Source organism: Humulus lupulus, chromosome 5 (genome assembly GCF_963169125.1).
Source record: "Humulus lupulus chromosome 5, drHumLupu1.1, whole genome shotgun sequence".
Taxonomy (NCBI): Eukaryota; Viridiplantae; Streptophyta; class Magnoliopsida; order Rosales; family Cannabaceae; genus Humulus; species Humulus lupulus.
In genome coordinates this window covers 7248022-7268980 of record NC_084797.1, presented here as the reverse complement: position 1 = coordinate 7268980, position 20959 = coordinate 7248022, and the positions used below count along the sequence as shown (strand labels likewise).

At 41.0% G+C, this 20959-nt stretch overlaps 1 protein-coding gene and 1 long non-coding RNA gene across 2 annotated transcripts in view; both read right to left on the bottom strand.

The window, feature by feature from the left end:
- Positions 1 to 18261, bottom strand: part of LOC133780235 (uncharacterized) — a 29987-nt gene extending 11726 nt beyond the window's left edge. Inside the window, exons 1-2 of the long non-coding RNA XR_009869175.1 lie at positions 18126 to 18261; positions 17406 to 17468 (exon numbers count right to left, since the gene is read on the bottom strand). This is a non-coding gene — a long non-coding RNA (uncharacterized LOC133780235). The remainder of the gene's footprint in view (positions 1 to 17405; positions 17469 to 18125) is intronic.
- Positions 18262 to 18518: 257 nt separating this feature from the next.
- LOC133778782 (spermidine hydroxycinnamoyl transferase-like) lies at positions 18519 to 19085 on the bottom strand. Its single transcript, XM_062218806.1, has one exon. It carries the CDS (start codon positions 19083 to 19085, stop codon positions 18519 to 18521), a length of 567 nt encoding a protein of 188 aa, XP_062074790.1.
- Between the last annotated feature and the right edge of the window lie 1874 nt (positions 19086 to 20959).

The following is a 20959-nucleotide window of genomic DNA, read 5'->3' as shown; positions in this document are numbered from 1 at the left end:
CGGACTCGTCACTGGTGAAACTCATTGATTGGTCATTTCGCGATGGGTTCTTCCCATGTTGCCTTGTCTCCGCAGTGCGAGACCGGGACGTCTGACTTCTCTCAAATTGTGCGCCTCTCCGCTCCTGGAAAGTCTCCCTGTGCCCTTGTCTATCCCCCGTACGCCCTTGATCCTGATTTCGAACAGGTTGAGCGTTTCTACGGGGAGGTGAAGGATATCTTACGGGAGACGGAGGGAACCGTATGGGCGACGGTGGTGGTCGCTCTTGCCTCGGCCTAGAGGGTCCAGAATTTTCCCGAGATGGGTCAGTCGCGTTCGGTGCACTACCAGGAACCTGAGTCCGAGCCTCGGCAGGAGCTCGGTTATTCTCAGTTCCTGCAGGCACTTCCACAGGCGGATTAGGCGGGACCCGAGCTCGGGTACTCCTCTGGGGCCTAGAAAGAGCGGATGGCTCTGCTGGTGCCAGAGGTTGAGTCGGCCTCCTTGTGGCAGCATCTTTTCGTGGACGTCCACGGGGCCTCCGGGGAGGAACATGCACGTCCCTTGGAGGAGGGACTTGGTTTTCGCGCGGAGGCGGGGGCTGAGCCACCTGCGCCTCTACGGCCATCCTAGTCAACTCCTCATTCCGTTTGTTGGCTTCTGCCAGCAGCTGTTTCAATTGCCGATTTTCTAGTTTTACAATAGGAACATAATGCTCAGGATTGTAGTACATGTCCTCATCCCTTGGTTGTGGAGGTGGTCCCCGGGAATCAGAGGACCCACTTCTTTCATCAGCATCCGGGTTCTCCATTGGTTGTTTTCCAGGACGCCTTGGGTAATTTTCTTCAGGAGTGTTCTGATTGTTTGCAGCCATGAATCTCTCAGGGATGAATGCTTAAGGCTCTCAATGAAAGCACCAAACTGTTGACGCCGTTTTTTGTCAACAGATAAAAGAAGGGCACAAAAACAATGAATAACGATGGCCAAACGGTACAAAAAAATCAAACACACAATTTTTTACGTGGTTCAGCAGTTAAATCTGCCTAGTCCACGAGTCTCTGTTATTAATCTTAAGAATATCTCTGAAAAATTCTTTAGTCTGAATTCTCCAGAGTTTTCTCTCAAGGATCAGAATTTCGGTCCTTTACAATGGTGCATGGCTTCTCTATTTATAGAGAAGGATGCAGAATACTATCCCACATATTTTGGGTAGTTACTCTTTTGTGAATAAAATAAATGGCTTTAAATGCCTATAATCAGATAAAAAAGGAAACGTCCCTGAAGACCAGGAAACGCATAACTGATTAAATAATATCCCACGATTCTTGGGGATTTACATTAATAAATGAGGATTACATCTCATGTTTATAATACTTGTTGATATTCAAAGCGGCGATCGCGTATCTCTAAGGCTTTTGCCTTCCAAGTTTCCCATCATTGCCCGAGCCAGTGACATCTCCCGAGCTAACGTGGCTTTCAAGATAGTACGTCGAGCTCGAGACCCCTGCTCCAAAGTTGTTCCTAAAGAAGAGAGTGCTCTCAGAGCTCCCTTTCGAGCTCGAGATCATTTTGAGGTCACGATACTCGAGGTCGTGTATCGTACTCTGCAGGCTCGATTTACAATCCTAGAGCATACCCTAACCCTTACGAGACCATTTATTGCGAACTCAGCTTTCGAGGTCATATTTACTATAGCTCGAAATCTGGGTATAACAACTCAGCTTCACCGAACGGGTCTAAGGCTTTTCGTGATTGAAAATAATTAATAAAACATTATCACCAAGTGAAAGTATATAAAACGTCTATCCAATCTTTTGTGATCAAATTTTATCACCAAAGAAAAGCAACAAAAAAAGAAATATTGTTTAACACTAGATGTTTTATGATGTCTTATAAAATCTTATGATATTAAATTATAATTTTGTAATTTATTATGAAATTATTTATCTAATTATTTAATTTATTTTTAAATTACCAAATTTGTTAATATTAAATAAAATTATAATTTTTTAATTCATTTATCTAAAATTTTAATTTATTTTGAAATTATTTATCTAATTATTTAATTTATTTTTAAATTACCAAATTTGTTAATATTAAATAAAATTATGTTGACGCCGTTTTTCGTCAACAGATAAAAGAAGAGCACAAAAACAATGAATGACAATGGCCAAACGAAACAAACAAATCAAACACACGGTTTTTTACGTGGTTCAGCAGTTAAATATGCCTAGTCCACGAGTCTCTGTTATTAATCTTAAGATTATCTCTGAAAAATTCGTTAGCATGAATTCTCCAGAGTTTTCTCTCAAGGATCAGAATTTCGGTCCTTTACAATAGTGCATGGCTTCTCTATTGTTATACCCAGATTTCGAGCCATGGTAAATATGACCTCGAAAGCTGAGTTCGCAATAAATGGTCTCGTGAGGATTAAAGTATGATCTAGGATTGTAAATCGAGCATGCAAAGTATGATATATGATCTCGAATGTGGTGACCTCGAAATGATCTCGATATCGAAAGGTAGCTCCGAGAACACCTTCATCTTCAGGAACTTCGGAGCATGGGTCTTGAGCTTGATGTACTATCTCGAAAGCAATGTTAGCTCGGGAGATGTCAGTGGCTCGCACAATGACATGAAACCTGAGATGCTGAAGCCTTGGAGATACGCTATAACCACCTTGAATATCTACAAGTATTGTAAACATGAGATGTAATCCTCATTTATTGATGTAAATCCCCAAGAATCGTGGGATATTATTTAGTCAGTTATGCATTCCCTGGTCTTCAGGGACGTTTCCTTTTTTATCTGATTAAAGGCATTTAAAGGCATTTATTTTTATTCACAAAAGAGTAACTACCCAAAATATGTGGGATAGTATTCTGCATCCTTCTCTATAAATAGAGAAGCCATGCACCATTGTAAATGACCGAAATTCTGATCCTTGAGAGAAAACTCTGGAGAATTCATGCTAAAGAATTGTTCAGAGATAATCTTGAGATTAATAACAGAGACTCGTGGACTAGGCAGATTTAGCTGTTGAACCACGTAAAAAACCGTGTGTTTGATTCGTTTATTTCTTTTGGCCATTATCTTTAATTGTTTACGTGCTCTCTTCTTTTATCTGTTGATGAAAAACGGCGTCAACAGTTTGGTGCTTTCAAGGAGAGCCTTAAGCATCCATCCCTGAGAGATTCATGGCTGCAAACAATCAGAACACTCCTGAAGAAAATTACCCAATGCGCCCTGGAAAACAACCAATGGAGAACCCAGATGCTGATGAAAGAAGTGGGTCCTCTGATTCCCGGGGACCACCTCCACAACCAAGGGATGAGGACATGTACTACAATCCTGAGCGTTATGTCCCTATTGTAGAATTGGAGAATCGGCAGCTGAAACAGTTGTTGGCAGAAGCCAACAAATGTAACGAGGAGTTAACCAGGATAGCCGCAGAGGCGCAGGTGGCTCAGCCCCCGCCTCCGCGTGAAAACCAAGTCCCTCCTCCAAGGGATGTGCATGTTCCTCCCCGGAGGCCCCGTGGACGTCCACGAAAAAATGCTGCCACAAGGAGGCCGACACAACCTCCAGCACCAGCAGAGCCATCTGCTCCTCCTAGGCCTCAGAGGAGTACCCGAGCTCGGGTCCCGCCTAATCCACATGTGGAAGTGCCTGCAGGAACTGAGAACAATCGAGCTCCTGCCGAGGCTCGGACTCAGGTTCCTGGTAGTGCACCGAACGCGACTGACCCATCTCGGGAAAATTCTGGACCCTCTAGGCCGAGGCAAAGGCGACAACCACCGTCGCCTATACGGTTCCCTCCGTCTCCCATAAGATATCCTTCACCTCCCCACAGAAACGCTCAACCTGTTCGAGATCAGGATCAAGGGCGTACAGGGGAAAGACAAGGAAACAAGGAGACGTTCCAGGAGCGGAGAGGCGCACCATCTGAGAGAAGTCAGACGTCTCGATCTCGCACTGCGGAGACAAGGCGACGTAGAAAGGATCCACCACGAAATGCCCGATCAATGAGTTTCACCAGTGATGAGTCCGGAGAGACTAGGTCCGTCAGTAAACACGACCGAGGTCATAAAAATACTGGAAATCGCAAGAATCATCCTGACCTGCGAAATCATCTGAATCAGAGCAGGGGAAAGGGAGATCAGACAAATCCGGATCTAAGGAATCATCTGAATGGGTGTAGAGATCCCTCACGGAGACGCGAGCCTGGGATCACGATTAATGACTATCAATTCCAGACACCACCTAAGGACCCAGTTCAAGAAAGGATCGATCAGCTCGAAAAAGCCTTTAGGCTTTTAAAGAATGAACGAGGGAACGGTCGATATGAGGACTCTGACGAGGAGCTCGAGCCGTTTGCTCCCAATATTTCTAACACTCAGTTTACCCAAGGGTTCCAGATTCCTCACGTCCCAGCGTTTGAGGGAAAAACCGACCCATGTAGCCACCTGAGTACATTCAACACTATTATGAGAGCTAGTAACGTGGGTTACGAGCTCAGGTGCATGTTGTTTCCAACATCATTGGCCGGACCTACCAAGAGTTGGTTCGAGAAGTATAAGAGAAACTCGATAACTTCATGGGATCAGTTGTCTAGGGACTTCAAGAAGCAGTTCCGGGCTATGATGGGAGTCAGACCAGAGGCATCCACTTTGACCAACGTCCGACAACAGCCGGGCGAAACACTGAAAAGCTCTCTGACAAGATTTAATCTTGAGGTCGCCCGAGCTCAAGAAGTGGATGACAGTGGGCACCTAATGGCTATCCGAGCTGGTGTTTTACCTGGGAGTGCCCTTTGGGATGACATGCAAGGGAAACCGGTGAGGTCGATAACCGAGTTTAACAGACGGGCGCATAGATTTGTCAATGTAGAGGAGGCGAGGTCAACGCTCAAGGCGACCTCGCAGACCGAAACTACAACGATAAACATTAACTCTACCTCAACCTCGGCTGACCCAGCAACTCCACAGCCTACCTCGGAGAATCCCTCCAAGAGGAAAAAGAGCGAGGGAAATAACCCCGAGGCTGAAGGAGGAAAGAAGAAGAAAGGAGAAAGGTATTACTCCGTATATAAAGTACACACCGAGCTCAACGAGTCTCGGGAAAATATATACCTGGCTAATGAAAACCAGGTCCCCTTCAGGCGTCCGGACCCAATGAGGAATCAAAAGTCCAAGAGGGATTCCAGTAAGTATTGCCGGTTTCATAGAGACACCGGACACACAACTGATGAGTGCCGACAGCTGAAGGACGAGATCGAAGGGTTGATCTCGAGAGGTTATTTCCGGCAGTATGTCAAAAACCAGAGTACTGGACAGACTACTGCAAGCCAGAGAGTAGCCGCACTTCCGGCAGCACAAAATAATAACTCCCGATCTCGAGAAGAAGACAGGCCTCCGTCGATAGATGGAGAGGACGTAATAACCATCTCGGGAGGTCCTCATCTCGCAGGAGGGGGTAGAAATGCTCAAAAGCAATATGTAAATGAGCTGAAGACAGGGGACGGGTCTCCTTATGAACCCTAACCAAGGGCACCAAAAAGCCAAAGGGTTGAAACTCAACCTATAACCTTCACCGAGGAAGATGCCTCCCATGTTCAGTTCCCTCATCATGATCCACTAGTCATCACCCTGTAGCTTGCCAACAGAAGAGTGCGCCGAGTTCTCATAGATAATGGGAACTCAGTTAACATTCTTTATAAAGCAACGCTAGAGAAAATGGGACTCTCCCTTCGCGACCTGGAGGCTTGTGCAACCACTTTGTACGGTTTTTCTGGAGAAGGAACCGCCTGTATGGGGTCCATCGAACTCCCTGTGACCTTGGGAGACTATCCAGTCTCGGTGACCAAGATAATGGAGTTTGTGGTAGTAGAGTTACCATTTGCCTACAATGTACTGCTCGGGAGACCCGCCCTGGTCGGGCTGGGGGCAGTATCATCTGTAAGGCATCTGGCCCTTAAGTTCCCAACCCCAAGCAGGGTCGGAACATTAAAAGGAGATCAATTGGCAGGAAGGGAGTGCTACAGCATTTCCTTGAGGGGAAAGAAACAAACGAGCGCTCAAGCACTCGTCATACAAAATAAAGATGGGACAGTTTTAGAAATTGATGAGGAGATCGATCTGAGGATTGAGGAAAAGGTTGACCTCCAACCTTTGGAAGAGCTCAAGGAGGTTCAGCTCGAGGAAGCTGATCCCTCAAAGAAGGTGAAGGTCGGAAAACACCTCCAAGACGAATCAAAATAGCAATTAATTTGCGTTCTGAAGAAAAACCAGGATGTCTTCGCATGGTCACACGCTGACATGGTGGGAATAAGCCCTAATGTAGCGAGCCACACATTGAATATAGACAAAAGCTTTACCCCGAAGCAACAAAAGCGAAGACAGCTGGATGAAGACAGAAAGAAAGCACTAAAGGAGGAAGTTGACAGGCTGAAAGCAAATAATTTCATTAGGGACGCCTTTTTACCCTGACTGGATGGCCAATCCAGTGTTGGTCCCGAAGCCCAATGGGACGTGGAGAACGTGCATTGACTACTCGGACCTCAACAAGGCCTGCCCAAAAGACTGTTTTCCACTGCCGAGAATTGACCAGCTCGTAGACGCCACGGCGGGGCATGGTCTGATGTCGTTCATGGATGCCTATTTTGGATATAACCAGATCCCCATGCACGCCCCTGACCAAGAGCATACGAGCTTCATCACAGATAAAGGGCTCTACTGCTACAATGTCATGCCATTCGGACTCAAGAATGCCGGAGCCACGTACCAGTGGCTCGTAAACATGATGTTCTCAGAGCAAATAGGGAACAACATGGAATTTTATGTTGATGACATGCTCGTAAAGTCTCAACTTAACAAGAACCATGTTGATGATCTCGAAGAGTGCTTTGGCGTGCTCAGAAAGTACAACATGAAGTTGAATCCTCAGAAGTGCACTTTTGGGGTGTCTTTAGGAAAATTTCTGGGTTTCATTGTCAACTCTCATGGGATCGAGGCTAATCCCGACAAAATAAAGGCCCTGATCGATATGCCTTCGCCTCGGAAGCATAAAGATGTTCAAAGCTTGACTGGCAGGATGGCAGCTCTGAGCAGGTTCATCTCGAAGTCAACGGACCGCGGTCTCCCATTCTTCAACTTATTGAAAGGAAGTAAGAAGTTCGAATGGACAGATGAGTGCGAGCTAGCCTTTCAGGAGCTCAAAAAGCACTTAGCCGAACCACCCATCCTATCGAAGCCTGAGACGGGAGAAGTACTGTTCCTATACCTCTCAACTACCGAACACGCGATAAGCGCGGTGCTCGTTCGAGAAGAAGAGAGAATACAGAAACCCGTCTACTATATCAGTAAAAGATTACTGGGGGTAGAGTCAAGATATCCACTGATGGAGAAGCTCGCCCTTAGTCTAATCCACTCATCTCGCAAGCTCCGCCCTTACTTTCAGGCACATCCTATCCATGTACTAACAGATCAACCACTAAGGCAAGTCTTGTCTAAACCAGAGGCGTCTGGTCGACTCCTTAAATGGGCTGTTGAGCTCGGACAGTTCGATATCACCTACCATCTGAGAACGACCATTAAGGCACAAGCGTTGGTGGATTTTATAGTGGAGTGCACCGGTATAGCCAACGGTGAGGTAACAACCATGGCCCACGAGCTGTGGAAACTTTACGTCGACGGGTCGTCAAATGAAAATGGAGCGGGGGTAGGAGTTATTCTGATCACTCCTGCAGGGAGCAAATTTCACTCTGCTTTAAGGTTCGGCTTTAAAGCATCTAATAATGAAGCTGAGTATGAGGCTTTACTTGCGGGACTACGAATAGCAAAAGAGCTCAAGGCCAAAGCTATACATTGCTACAGCGACTCCCAACTCGTGGTTAATCAAATCTTGGGAGAATACCAGGCTCGTGGCACAAAAATGGCAGCTTACCTGGAGAAGGCAAAATCCGTATTAGAGTATTTCGAGTTTTATGCAATCGAACAGGTTCCCCGAGAGCAAAACTCAAATGTAGATGCCTTAGCTCGGCTCGCCACTTCCGCCGAAAATGAAGAGCTGAATGTTGTACCCGTAGAACACCTATCAGCACCCAGCATTACTGAGCCAGACGATGAAGATGTGTGTATGATCGAGACAGAGCCGACCTGGATGAGCTCGATAGTTGATTATCTCGAAAATGGAATTCTTCCAAAAGATCGAAATCAGGCTCGAAAACTAATGTATCAACTTCCTTGTTACACCATCCTGGACGGAAGGCTATACAGAAGAGGGTATTCCATGCCATTGCTCAGATGTGTGACTCCTCCCGAGGCAAACAAGATTATTGAAGAAATTCATGAAGGGTTCTGGGGAGACCATACCGGGGGGCATAGCCTGTCCAAGAAGATTATACGCCAAGGATATTTCTGGCCAACCATTAAAACGGACTCTTTCGAGTACGTGAAAAAGTGCGACAAATGCCAAAGATTCGCCACGATACCCCGAGCTCCACCTTCCGAACTGACCATGTTGACATCCCCATGGCCTTTCGCGGTATGGGGCATCGACCTCATAGGCTCACTCCCAACTGGCAAAGGAGGAGTAAAATATGCTGTGGTCGCGGTTGATTACTTCACAAAATGGACGGAGGCTGAACCATTGGCGACCATAACTTCGAAAAATATCCTAGATTTCGTGGTAAAGAACATCGTATGCCGATATGGAGTACCAAGAAAGATTGTATCTGATAACGGAACCCAGTTTGATTGCGACTTATTCACCAACTTTTGTAACAAGAACGGCATAGTAAAGAGCTTTTCGTCAGTGGCTCACCCTCAGGCGAATGGTCAGGTCGAAGCCGTTAACAAAACTCTCAAGAGCTCTCTGAAGAAAAAGTTAGAAGAGGCAAAGGGACGATGGCCCGAGGAATTGCCTCAAGTCCTTTGGGGATATAGGACTACAGCTCGGACATCAACAGGACATACTCTGTTCTCTCTAGCGTACGGTTGCGAGGCGATGTTGCCCATCGAGGTCGAAATCCCAACAATTCGAACTCAAATTTACGATCATGATTCAAACCACACTCAGCTCGAAGAAACCCTAGACTTGATCGAAGAAAAAAGGGAAGAGGCTCAGCTAAGAAATGCTGCTTACCAGCAACGAACCACAAGATATTTCAATAAGAGGGTTCGAGATCATAAGTTCGGAGTGGGAGACCTGATTTTGAGACGAGTATTCTTGGCAACCCGAGATCCAGCAGCTGGGGGGCTCGGGCCGAACTGGGAAGGACCATACCAGATAGAATCAGTCCATCCGACCTGGCGTATACAAACTTGCGAGATTAGATGGGAGCTTGATACCTCGAGCATGGAATGGCGAACACCTTAGACCATATTATCAATAGCGTAAAAAGTGTCGCCTGTAACCATGATTTTCTATCTGTATTTAGTATATATATATATTTTTTCATCAAATAAAGGGTCTACTTTGTTTCACATGTAATTTATTTTTATTTTTGCAATCTCTCTTAATTTAATAACCTATGGTCACACTCATAGGATATTAAGGGGGCATCATTGGTATACATACCACCAGCTTAAAAAAATAAAAAATAAAAAAATAAATTAAAACATAAAGTATTTGGATATAACCAAATACGCGAGCTTAGATAGTTCGGACTTAACCGAGCGAGCTTAGATAGTTCGGACTTAACCGAGTTATCAAAAACATAAAGTATTTGGATATAACCAAATACGCGAGCTTAGATAGTTCGGACTTAACCGAGCGAGCTTAGATAGTTCGGACTTAACCGAGTTATCAAAAACATAAAGTATTTGGATATAACCAAATACGCGAGCGTAGATAGTTCGGACTTAACCGAGCGAGCTTAGATAGTTCGGACTTAACCGAGTTATCAAAAACATTAAGTATTTGGAAATAACCAAGTATGCGGGCTTAGATAGTTGGGACATAACCGAACTACCAAAAACCTAAAACGTTTGGAGTTAACCAGATGTGCAAACACAACAGGTTTGGAACAAACCAGCCAAATTATCGATCGATGATAAATGGGAGCCTAAACCTATTGCGAGATAAGTCAAAGTCAAGGCTGGAATATCTTAAAAAAATAGTTTCGAACTCTTAACCTTGGAGCCAAAATACTGAGGATGAGGAAAAGTGACTAAAAAAAGATATAACCAAATCATTCATATTACATACCATATAAGTACTTTCGAGTTCATGGTTAAAGTAATATCCGACCTTGATAAATAACGAGGTTGGAAGCGGATAATTCGAATAAACTATGCATGAATGCATCGAATTTCGAGCCTAAATCTAAACTATGTTTCTATGAATTAAATAAACATAACTAGCTCATCAATGTAAGAATATGCAAAATATTTCGAACCAAGAAATGTAAAGCATATAAAAGGAATAGTTAAAAAATTGTGTCAACCCCGTGGGCACAAATTTAAATAGTTATAGGAATGAGGGGACGCAGCCCCGATAACTGATTTCTCCGAGATCGGATTTAAGGAAGAGGAGTATCCTTGGCCTTCTCAGCATCAGTATCACCAGACCCTCCAGGACGAATAGCATGGCTATCCTGCTGGGCCGCCTCTCGAGCAGCTACACTTGTCTCGAGACGGGCATTCCACCGCTCAACATATGTGGCTTCGAGAGGACCCAGGAAGCTGGTGTCGAGGTCGGCATTGTCGGCCCAGAGCTTGTACATGGCCTGGTCGACCGCTTTCTCCTTCTGCTCCTTAGACTCGTTCAGGAGGCGGACCTTCTCGCTCTCCATGAGGTCGAGGGAAGCAGCTTTCTCCTCTTCGAGCTTGGCATAGGCCTTCTCGAGCTCAGCATTTGACTTTTCCAGCTCCTCGAGACGGGTCTTCAGTTTTTCAAGTTCAGACTTCGAGTCTTTGAGCTCGTCAACCATCTTAAGCTCGAGATCCTTCAACTTCTGAGCCAGAGACAAGCTCGTTTGCACCTCGTTGGTCAGTTTATAGTTGAGTTGTGCTGAAACAACAAGGGCCTGAAACACAAACGAATCAGAATTGCAAATTGAGGCATAAATACTTAAAAATAGAGTTGAGAAGGCTACCGCGGCGGCGAGTTCGATACTCTTCTCATAAAGAGTGTTGCAGTCCGAGGCCTTGCGCACGAGATCCCAGTGGTCATCGCCAAAGCCAGAAAAGCTCTGACCTACCCGAGAAAGGACGTCCGAGCTGAGCACAACCCCTTCTGTCCCAGCGGCACCGTCAAGTACATACTCCTCAGTGTGGGTTCGAGTCGTTGGCAGCTGAACCGTTGAGGTAGAAGGTTTCTTCGGGGGCCGAACAACTGTTAACCGGGTTTCGGTGGGAGGCAGCGAGATGGATGCAGTCGGGCCTGACCCATCAATCTGGGCAGTCGGTTCCTTGGAGGTGTTCGCAGTGGTCTAGGCCGTGGGAGTCGTCTCGCGATGTTTAGGTACCTTGGACGGTTGGTCGGATCTCTTTGGTATACTCAGATGTTTACTCTTCTAGGCGCCAGCTCCCCCATCGCTAAAAAGCACGGCGTCAAGGTCGGGATTCATGGCACCTGCACAATGACAGTGAGTTAAACAATAATAATAACTTTGAAAAAAGATGGAAACCAGTTGAAGAAAAAACCTAACTGAGACTCTCCCCCGAGCTCGAGCTTGGGGACCATGAAATTCCCCCGTCTTCAGAAGAGGCGGGGGGAGTGCCTTCCCTATAAGTTGGTGATAACCTCGAGAGGTCCCTATAATCATTGGTCCCATACTGCACAGCTATCCCATTCCACACCTCGTCCGTGGTGTACATAGTGTCGTATTTTCCGAGCCCACTATCAAACCTATGGACACAGTCATCTACCCAACTCCATATGTAGAAGTGGTATCTATCCTGTGGGCACGAGACTAGTCTATTGGGCCTGTGTTTTAATAGAGTGGGGGACCACATTCGCGAAGTAGGAAGGGTTTTACCTCCATCGGAGTCCGAACCCGAGGCTTCGTCATTGGCCTCATTCCCCGACCGCGGACTTCTCGAGCGAATTGGGAGAGATGCCCTCCTTTCTCACCTCGGAGGAAGGATGCCTGTGGGCAGTGGCACTTCCTCCTAGTGTTCATATTTTTTACTGGACCAGTCAGAGGTTGACTGGCCCTGTCCCAACAACCCACAAGCTCGTAGCTTGTCCTCATGTAATAGAAATGAGAGAGATCTCCTGCCGTAAGGGAGTCGGAGCAAGGTCTCTCTGTGCCCCTTCATTGTCTCGTCAGGGGTGGGACGCTGAAAGGCGAGATACACTTCAACTAAATATGGACTTAAGGGCTAAAATTCCGAGCTCAAAAATAGAAAGTAACGAGAATACTTACGATTCCGCCTGAACGAACGATGTCGAGATGGGGACAGACCGTCTGTCCAGAAAAAAGCCTTCTTGAAGTCAGGAGGGTGGTTCGGAAGATCTTCAAAGATCTTCGTCTCTTTGGGGTAGCTCGAAAGATAGTAAAAACCATCTCCTCCCCGAGCTCGGGAGGGATTACTCTTCAAACAAGAGAGATATAAAATCTCTTGGGGTGAAGGCCCTGTCCACCCCAGCTCGTGGAACAAGGACCTTAGGGCAGACATCACCCTGTATGAATTGGTGTTGAGTTGGAATGGAGCCAACCCAACGAAATCAATGAAGTCTCTGAAAAAGGACTTCAGGGGCAGCAAAGCTCCTGCCCTTATATGTTCCTGGCTCCAGGCCGCGTATTTTACACTGGAATCGCGGCCCCCAGTGGCGAAACAGCTCCGTTCATGCCTAGTCGGAACTCGACATTTTAGTGTGTCCAACGAACTAAGGCCATGGAGGGCCAAGATATCAATTATTTGGTGGATGGTGGTAACCGAGCTCTGGTAGAACTCGGCTTCAAACATCTCCCTCCTAGGCTGCGAAGAGGAAGGCTCCACCATTAAGGAAAACTGGAGTTCCCCTGGGTGGTATGCAACCGTGACTTTTAACGCAGGGTCGAGGGGAACTGGCCTAGGTCCTGGGTTGGGCTCCGGATAGATGGCTTCCCGAAGAACTCTTCTCTTCTTTTCAATAACCTCATCTATCTGGCGATGATAGTGGGCTCGAATGTCTTCTTGCTCGCGTGCGATCTCGTATTCTTTAATCCGACGTTGGTTCCGGGCAAAGACCGATTCCGGGCTTGGAGGGCTCGTAAGGGATTGCTCGTAATGACCCCCACCGTCTTTCCGGATTCTGTGACATCTAGCGAGAAAGAAAAAATGGTGAGGGCCATGCATGCAAGAATCACGAGCTCGATGGGATGAACTCGGAGATTTAAGGACAAGAAACTAAGTATTAAGACCCTTACTAAAGAGTCAGAGCGTGTGTTCCACAGGAAAGAAAAGGAGCGTGGATGATTTTTTGAAAATCCCGAAATTCAAGGGAAAGAAAGGTGGCGGTTAGCCAGGAAAGGGCATTTTTGGGTTTCGTGCAATTGTCAAGAACAAGGGTTTTTACCCGAAAACTTAGTGTACAAGAAACATGGTCTAAAATTTTCAAAACCCAGAAAGTTGAAACTTCGTTCAAACGACAAAACTGGGTACAAACCAGAGACGAACATCCAGAATGAAAATCTAGAAGGCATAAAAGCCCATCGGTTCAAAACTTCCTATCGTATCATTCTAAGAACGTAAACTAGCATACACAACAAGAACAGTATGGGTAAAAAACTGAAAACAAAAATGTCACACTTACACAGTGATGGTGATTGCAGCGAAATCGTCGATTGGAGGAGAGGTTGCAAGAAAGAACTCACTGACTCGAACAGACCAGGATTTCTTTGTTTCTTGGGTCGAGAAAACATGCACGAGACGGAAGCTTCTTAAGAAAGTCTCTGGTTTTCTTTTTTTTTTCCTTTCTGGTTTACGATGAATAAACGTGAAGAAGAAGATGAAGAGGGGGTCTTGTATATATAGGTGGGAAAATGGAATTAATCAGGAGCGTCAAATGGAATTCTCACTAGATCGAACGGATGGGGATCAATGACAAGATGGCGCCGAAAAGTTGTCAGACGGACGATCGTGGGCGTGTTCCCAAGGTACTCAAGTACCTAAAGTGAGCAATACCCATCTGGCACGTGTCTGTTTTCAAGAGCGTATGACGGTACGGTTCCCAGAGAAAGTAGTTCAAAAGTTTCCTTATCTTAGGATTCAAACAAATACTTTTGAGGGGGCAAGATGTTATACCCAGATTTCGAGCCATGGAAAATATGACCTCGAAAGCTGAGTTCGCAATAAATGGTCTCGTGAGGATTAGAGTATGATCTAGGATTGTAAATTGAGCATGCAAAGTATGATATATGATCTCGAATGCGGTGACCTCAAAATGATCTCGATCTCGAAAGGTAGCTCCGAGAACACCTTCATCTTCAGGAACTTCGGAGCATGGGTCTTGAGCTCGATGTACTATCTCGAAAGCAATGTTAGCTCGGGAGATGTCAGTGGCTCGCACAATGACATGAAACCTGAGATGCTGAAGCCTTGGAGATACGCTATAACCACCTTGAATATCTACAAGTATTGTAAACATGAGATGTAATCCTCATTTATTGATGTAAATCCCCAAGAATCGTGGGATATTATTTAGTCAGTTATGCATTCCCTGGTCTTCCGGGACGTTTCCTTTTTTATCTGATTAAAGGCATTTAAAGTCATTTATTTTTATTCACAAAAGAGTAACTACCCAAAATATGTGGGATAGTATTCTGCATCCTTCTCTATAAATAGAGAAGCCATGCACCATTGTAAAGGACCGAAATTCTGATCCTTGAGAGAAAACTCTGGAGAATTCATGCTAAAGAATTGTTCAGAGATAATCTTGAGATTAATAATAGAGACTCGTGGACTAGGCAGATTTAACTGCTGAACCACGTAAAAAACCGTGTGTTTGATTCGTTTATTTCTTTTGACCATTATCTTTAATTGTTTACGTGCTCTCTTCTTTTATCTGTTGACGAAAAACGGCGTCAACATCTATTTATAGAGAAGGATGCAGCATACTATCCCACATATTTTGGGTAGTTACTCTTTTGTGAATAAAATAAATGGCTTTAAATGCCTATAATCAGATATAAAAGGAAACGTTCCTGAAGACCAGGAAACGCATAACTGACCACATAATATCCCACAATTCTTGGGGATTTACATTAATAAATGAGGATTACATCTCATATTTATAACACTTGTAAATATTCAAGGTGATTATCGCGTATCTCTAAGGCTTTAGCATCTCAGGTCTCACGTCATTGTTCGAGCTAATGGCATCTCTCGAGATCACGTGTCTTTCGAGATCGTACGTACATCTAGCTCGAGACCCCCGATCCAAAGTCGTCCCCGAAGATGAGTGTGTTCCCAGAACTACCTTTCGAGATCGAGATCGTTTCGAGCTCATATACTCGAGGTCATATATCGTACTTTGCAGGCTCGATATACAATCCTGGAGCATACTTCAATCCTTACGAGACCATTTGTTGCAAATCCAACTTTCGAGGTCATATTTACCATGGCTCGAAATCTGGGTATAACAAATTATAATTTTTTAATTCATTTATCTAAAATTTTAATTTATTTTGAAATTATTTATCTAATTTTTTAATTACTAAATTTGTTAATATTAAATTAAATTAAAATTTTGTAATTTATTTTGAAATTATTTATCTAACTTTTAATTTATTTTTAAATTACTAAATTTGTTAATATTAAATTAAATTATAATTTTGTAATTTATTTTGAAATTATTTATCTAACTGTTAATTTATTTTGAAATTATTTATCTAATTATTTTATTTATTTTTAAATTACTAAATTTGTTACTATTAAATAAAATTATAATTTGTTAATTCATTTATCTAAAATATTAATTTATTTTGAAATTATTTATCTAATTTTTTAATTACTAAATTTGTTAATATTAAATTAAATTAAAATTTTGTAATTTATTTTGAAATTATTTATCTAACTTTTAATTTATTTTTAAATTACTAAATTTGTTAATATTAAATTAAATTATAATTTTGTAATTTATATTGAAATTATTTATCTAATTATTTTATTTATTTTTAAATTACTAAATTTGTTAATATTAAATAAAATTATAATTTTTTAAGAGTTCTTACTGACTCAGCTTCACCGAACGGGTCTAAGGCTTTTCGTGATTGAAAATAATTAATAAAACATTATCACTAAGTGATAATATATAAAACGTCTATCCAATCTTTGGTGATCAAATTTTATCACCAAAGAAAAGCAACAAAAAAAGAAATATTTTTTAACACTAGATGTTTTATGATGTCTTATAAAATCTTATGATATTAAATTATAATTTTGTAATTTATTATGAAATTATTTATCTAATTATTTAATTTATTTTTAAATTACCAAATTTGTTAATATTAAATAAAATTATAATTTTTTAATTCATTTATCTAAAATTTTAATTTATTTTGAAATTATTTATCTAATTTTTTAATTTATTTTTTAATTACTAAATTTGTTAATATTAAATTAAATTAAAATTTTGTAATTTATTTTGAAATTATTTATCTATCTTTCAATTTATTTTTAAATTACTAAATTTGTTAATATTAAATTAAATTATAATTTTGTAATTTATTTTGAAATTATTTATCTAACTGTTAATTTATTTTGAAATTATTTATCTAATTATTTTATTTATATTTAAATTACTAAATTTGTTACTATTAAATAAAATTATAATTTTTTAATTCATTTATCTAAAATTTTAATTTATTTTGAAATTATTTATCTAATTTTTTAATTACTAAATTTGTTATTATTAAATTAAATTAAAATTTTGTAATTTATTTTGAAATTATTTATCTAACTTTTAATTTATTTTTAAATTACTAAATTTGTTAATATTAAATTAAATTATAATTTTGTAATTTATTTTGAAACTATTTATCTAACTGTTAATTTTTTTTGAAATTATTTATCTAATTATTTTATTTATTTTTAAATTACTAAATTTGTTAATATTAAATTATAATTTTTCACTTTATTTTAAAATTATTAATATTAAATTTAATTATTTATCTAATGTTTTAATTTATTTTGTTAATTCTAAGTATTCAATATTTTATTTATTATATTATTATTTATTTAGTACTCTAACTCTACCAAAATTTTGACAGCATAACATCTCTATTATAACATATCCCAAAAATTTAAAACCCAACAAAAAACACTCAGAAAATTCCCAGAACATTCACAATATACATATTATTAATCAAATTTAAATACTAAAACATGCTACACTTTTATACACATATATATAAATATATCACTAAACACATCTTACTTTGTACACACATTCACATATTAATTAAAATAATAGCATAATTAAAAAATAAATACCTTGATGCCACAAAATTATAAATACTCTAGTGACCAAATTTCAAATAGATACTCCTTCAATTTCTACACAAAATCAACCCAAAAAATTAAATTTAAACAAAATTAAACCTTGACTGAGTAAAAGTACAAAATTAAACTAATAGACATCTGTAATTTATGCTCAGTATAAAATACACAAAACCTTGACTGAGTATATATATATTTATATATAAATATACAATTATAAGCCTGAGTGTTTTGGCTTAATTTGTCACAATAGAAATATGGTAATGAACGTAAAGTCGGATATTTATTTGTTGTTGTTATAAATATATATACTTAACCATACTGTCTTGTACATTTTTTTGCTTTTTTTTTGTTATATGTTGAAAAAAAAAGTCTTGATATGACAAAGTGGTTTAAAATATTTGCTTCTATATGAGTCCTACAGATTTTGAAGATACATTAAATTGATCCTTAAAAAAATTGACAGAAAACTATTGCTAAAAAAGTCTTACATTTTGACACTACCATACTATATATTACACATTTATATATTATACATATATAAAATAACTACCTGAGCCATAATGACAATAACTTTAATAATGACAACCGGAGCCATAGAGACACATAAGTAGCCAAGAAAACAATTAAAATTTGAAAGCATCTAATTAAAGAAGTTTACTTCTACACAAGAGACTAAACACCATTAATAAAAAGGGATAAGCTTTAACATACAGGATCAACACGAGGGTAGATTCTCTGTTTGCACAAATCACTTGAACATTGCTTTCGTCTCCCAGCTTCCTTAGGGACTGTTTTCTCTCCACAACGTCCACAAAAGTTTGATGTACTATGTCATTCCAACAATGCTCTGGCCTAATCAATCACCAAAACCAAACAACAAAATAACTTGTTTAAAAACAGGTAAAAAAAATGACAATACATGAAACATTATCTCACACTTACTTTGCTATATAGTATAGTTTGATATAAGCATCATTACTTACATATATTCTATCTCTCTCTCTATATATGCATATATATACATATACATATTTAAATACTTACAAACTGTACACTATGATTTGGTTCCTTCAATAAAACACATTGAATTTACAAATACAAAACTCAAACCCCATAGTATTTGCCTCCTCCATTAGTTGACGATATATATGAGCACTGGAATTCGGTCAGGTCTTGTTGACTTTTTAGGAAGTCAATTGCTGACAAAATATAGTCGTTTGTCACCATCTCAATTGCCGAGCGTAATTTACTCGTTCCGAAACCTAACGACTTAGACAACAAATCTCCAGAGGTACAGCTCGCCATTACGTCGAAAGCTCCATTAACGAAGTACGAAAATGGTAACGGCGGCTGAAGGCGCTTTCGTGAGTCGATTGTTATGGCGCACGCTGTGGGTTGTTCCCTCTGGTGCTTCCTCGCCTTAGTTGAACACCTCCAAATATGAGTCGTTAAGACCTCGTACCGCGTATAAGGTCGTGATGTTTCGAGGGTAGTACTGATCTGACGGTCCTGATTGGCCCTCTTTATCAGCTTCTGGACTTGTTCGTTTGCAAGCTTGAGCGTGACCACTGTGGTTTTCATCTTCTTGAGCTCTTCGACAGTAGGTTGTTTCAACAAAAACGGCATATTACTGAAGTCCTTGGAGTGATCAAAGCGTGGCGTTCTCCCCATCTCTCCAACTCTAAAGGCCTTTTTGTCCAAAAGCGGCGCCTGTTCTGTCAGTAATGATATGTGAGACGGTGAGGCCTTGGCTTAATCCACCGCACCTGAATTTGGTGAGTTGCACCAGACAAAGAGGGAGCTCATGGAGTGGAAGAGACTCGTTTATGTGGGGAAGAAGAAAACGATCAAAGTCGGGAGTGGGTGTGAAGTGAGATTAAATATAGAAAAGAGTGTGATTTGTTTAGAAAGACTCAGCTCAATACAAACATGAGCCAGAGTATTGATATATATATATATATATATGAATGGTATTACAACAGAATTTGAGCCAACGACTCTTTACAGCTGTTAATACAGCAATCCCAAGGAGGATATTACACAAGAGAATATTCTAACTAATTTACAATCATTACACAATAACAGAAAAGGTACAAGGACCACACAATACACTTGGCACAATTAGAGAGACAGAGAGAAATCTGATGATGAGCAGAGGATATTTCATTTCTTCTGTTTCTAGACTCTGGTGCATTTCATCTTTATATGGAGAGGCATCACTTGATTTATTTCATTCCTTAACAGCCCCTCTCAAACGAAAGGGGGAAGTTCTGACGCCGAGTTTGTCAACCAGGAATGAGAATCTCGAATGTGACAGTCCTTTTGTGAGAAGATCAGCTATCTGATCATGTGAAGGAATGTAACGAACATCAAGTCTTTTCTACAGCACTTTATCACGCACATAATGAATATCTATTTCAATGTGTTTCGTCCTGGCATGGTACACAGGATTAGCAGCCAGAGCCCCTGCAGAGATGTTATCACACCAAGTGATTGAAGGCTTTGAAAACTTGAAGCTGAGCTCCTCCAACAATGATTCTATCCATGATATTTCAGCAGCAACATGAGCTAAAGCTCGATATTCAGACTCAGTGCTTGATCTGGATACAACAGCCTGCTTCTTAGAGGACCAAGACACTAAGGTGTCGCCCAAATACACACAGTAGCCAGCAATGGATCGTCTATCATCTGGGCAACATGCCCAGTCAGCATCTGAAAAACCAGTTAGTGAGAGTCTGTTGCTGCAGCTTATGTGAAGTCCCTGTGTCATTGTTCCTTTTAAATACCTTAACACTCTTTTTGCCCCTTTCCAGTGAGTAAGTGTAGGAGCTTGCAAGAACTGACTTAGTTTATTAACTGCATAGGCTATGTCTGGCCGAGTATGACAAAGATACTGTAATCCTCCTATAACACTTCTGTAGACAGTGGGATTATGCATCAATTCACCATCATTAATTGACATTGGCTTACCTACAGTAGCTGGAGTCGGACATGGCTTCAAGTTCACCATATTAGTTCTTCTCAACAAGTCTTCTATGTACTTGGTTTGTGTTAGATACAGGCCTGAATCATCCCTGTTAACTTCAATTCCCAAGAAGTAGTGAAGCTCTCCAAGATCTTTTAATGCAAAAAGCTTGTTGAGCTCAGTAATGAAACTCTTCAGTTTGCTTGCATCATTCCCTGTAACTATAATGTCATCCACATAAATCAGAACAAGAATTATTACTTTTTCATTTCTGTAGAAAAACAAGGATGTATCTGCTTTAGAGTTTTTAAACCTCCACTCTACCAAAGTGCTTTTCAACTTATCAAACCAGGCCCTTGGGGCTTGCTTCAGCCCATACAAAGATTTGTTCAATTTACAAACATAATCTGGTTTACTTGGGTCTAGAAAACCTCGTGGTTGTGCCATGAAAACATCTTCCTCTAAATCTCCATTTAAAAAAGCATTGTTGATATCCAACTGTTTGATCTCCCATCCTCGTGATACAACAATAGCAAGAATAATTCGAACTGTTGAAGCCTTAATGACGGGGCTGAAAGTC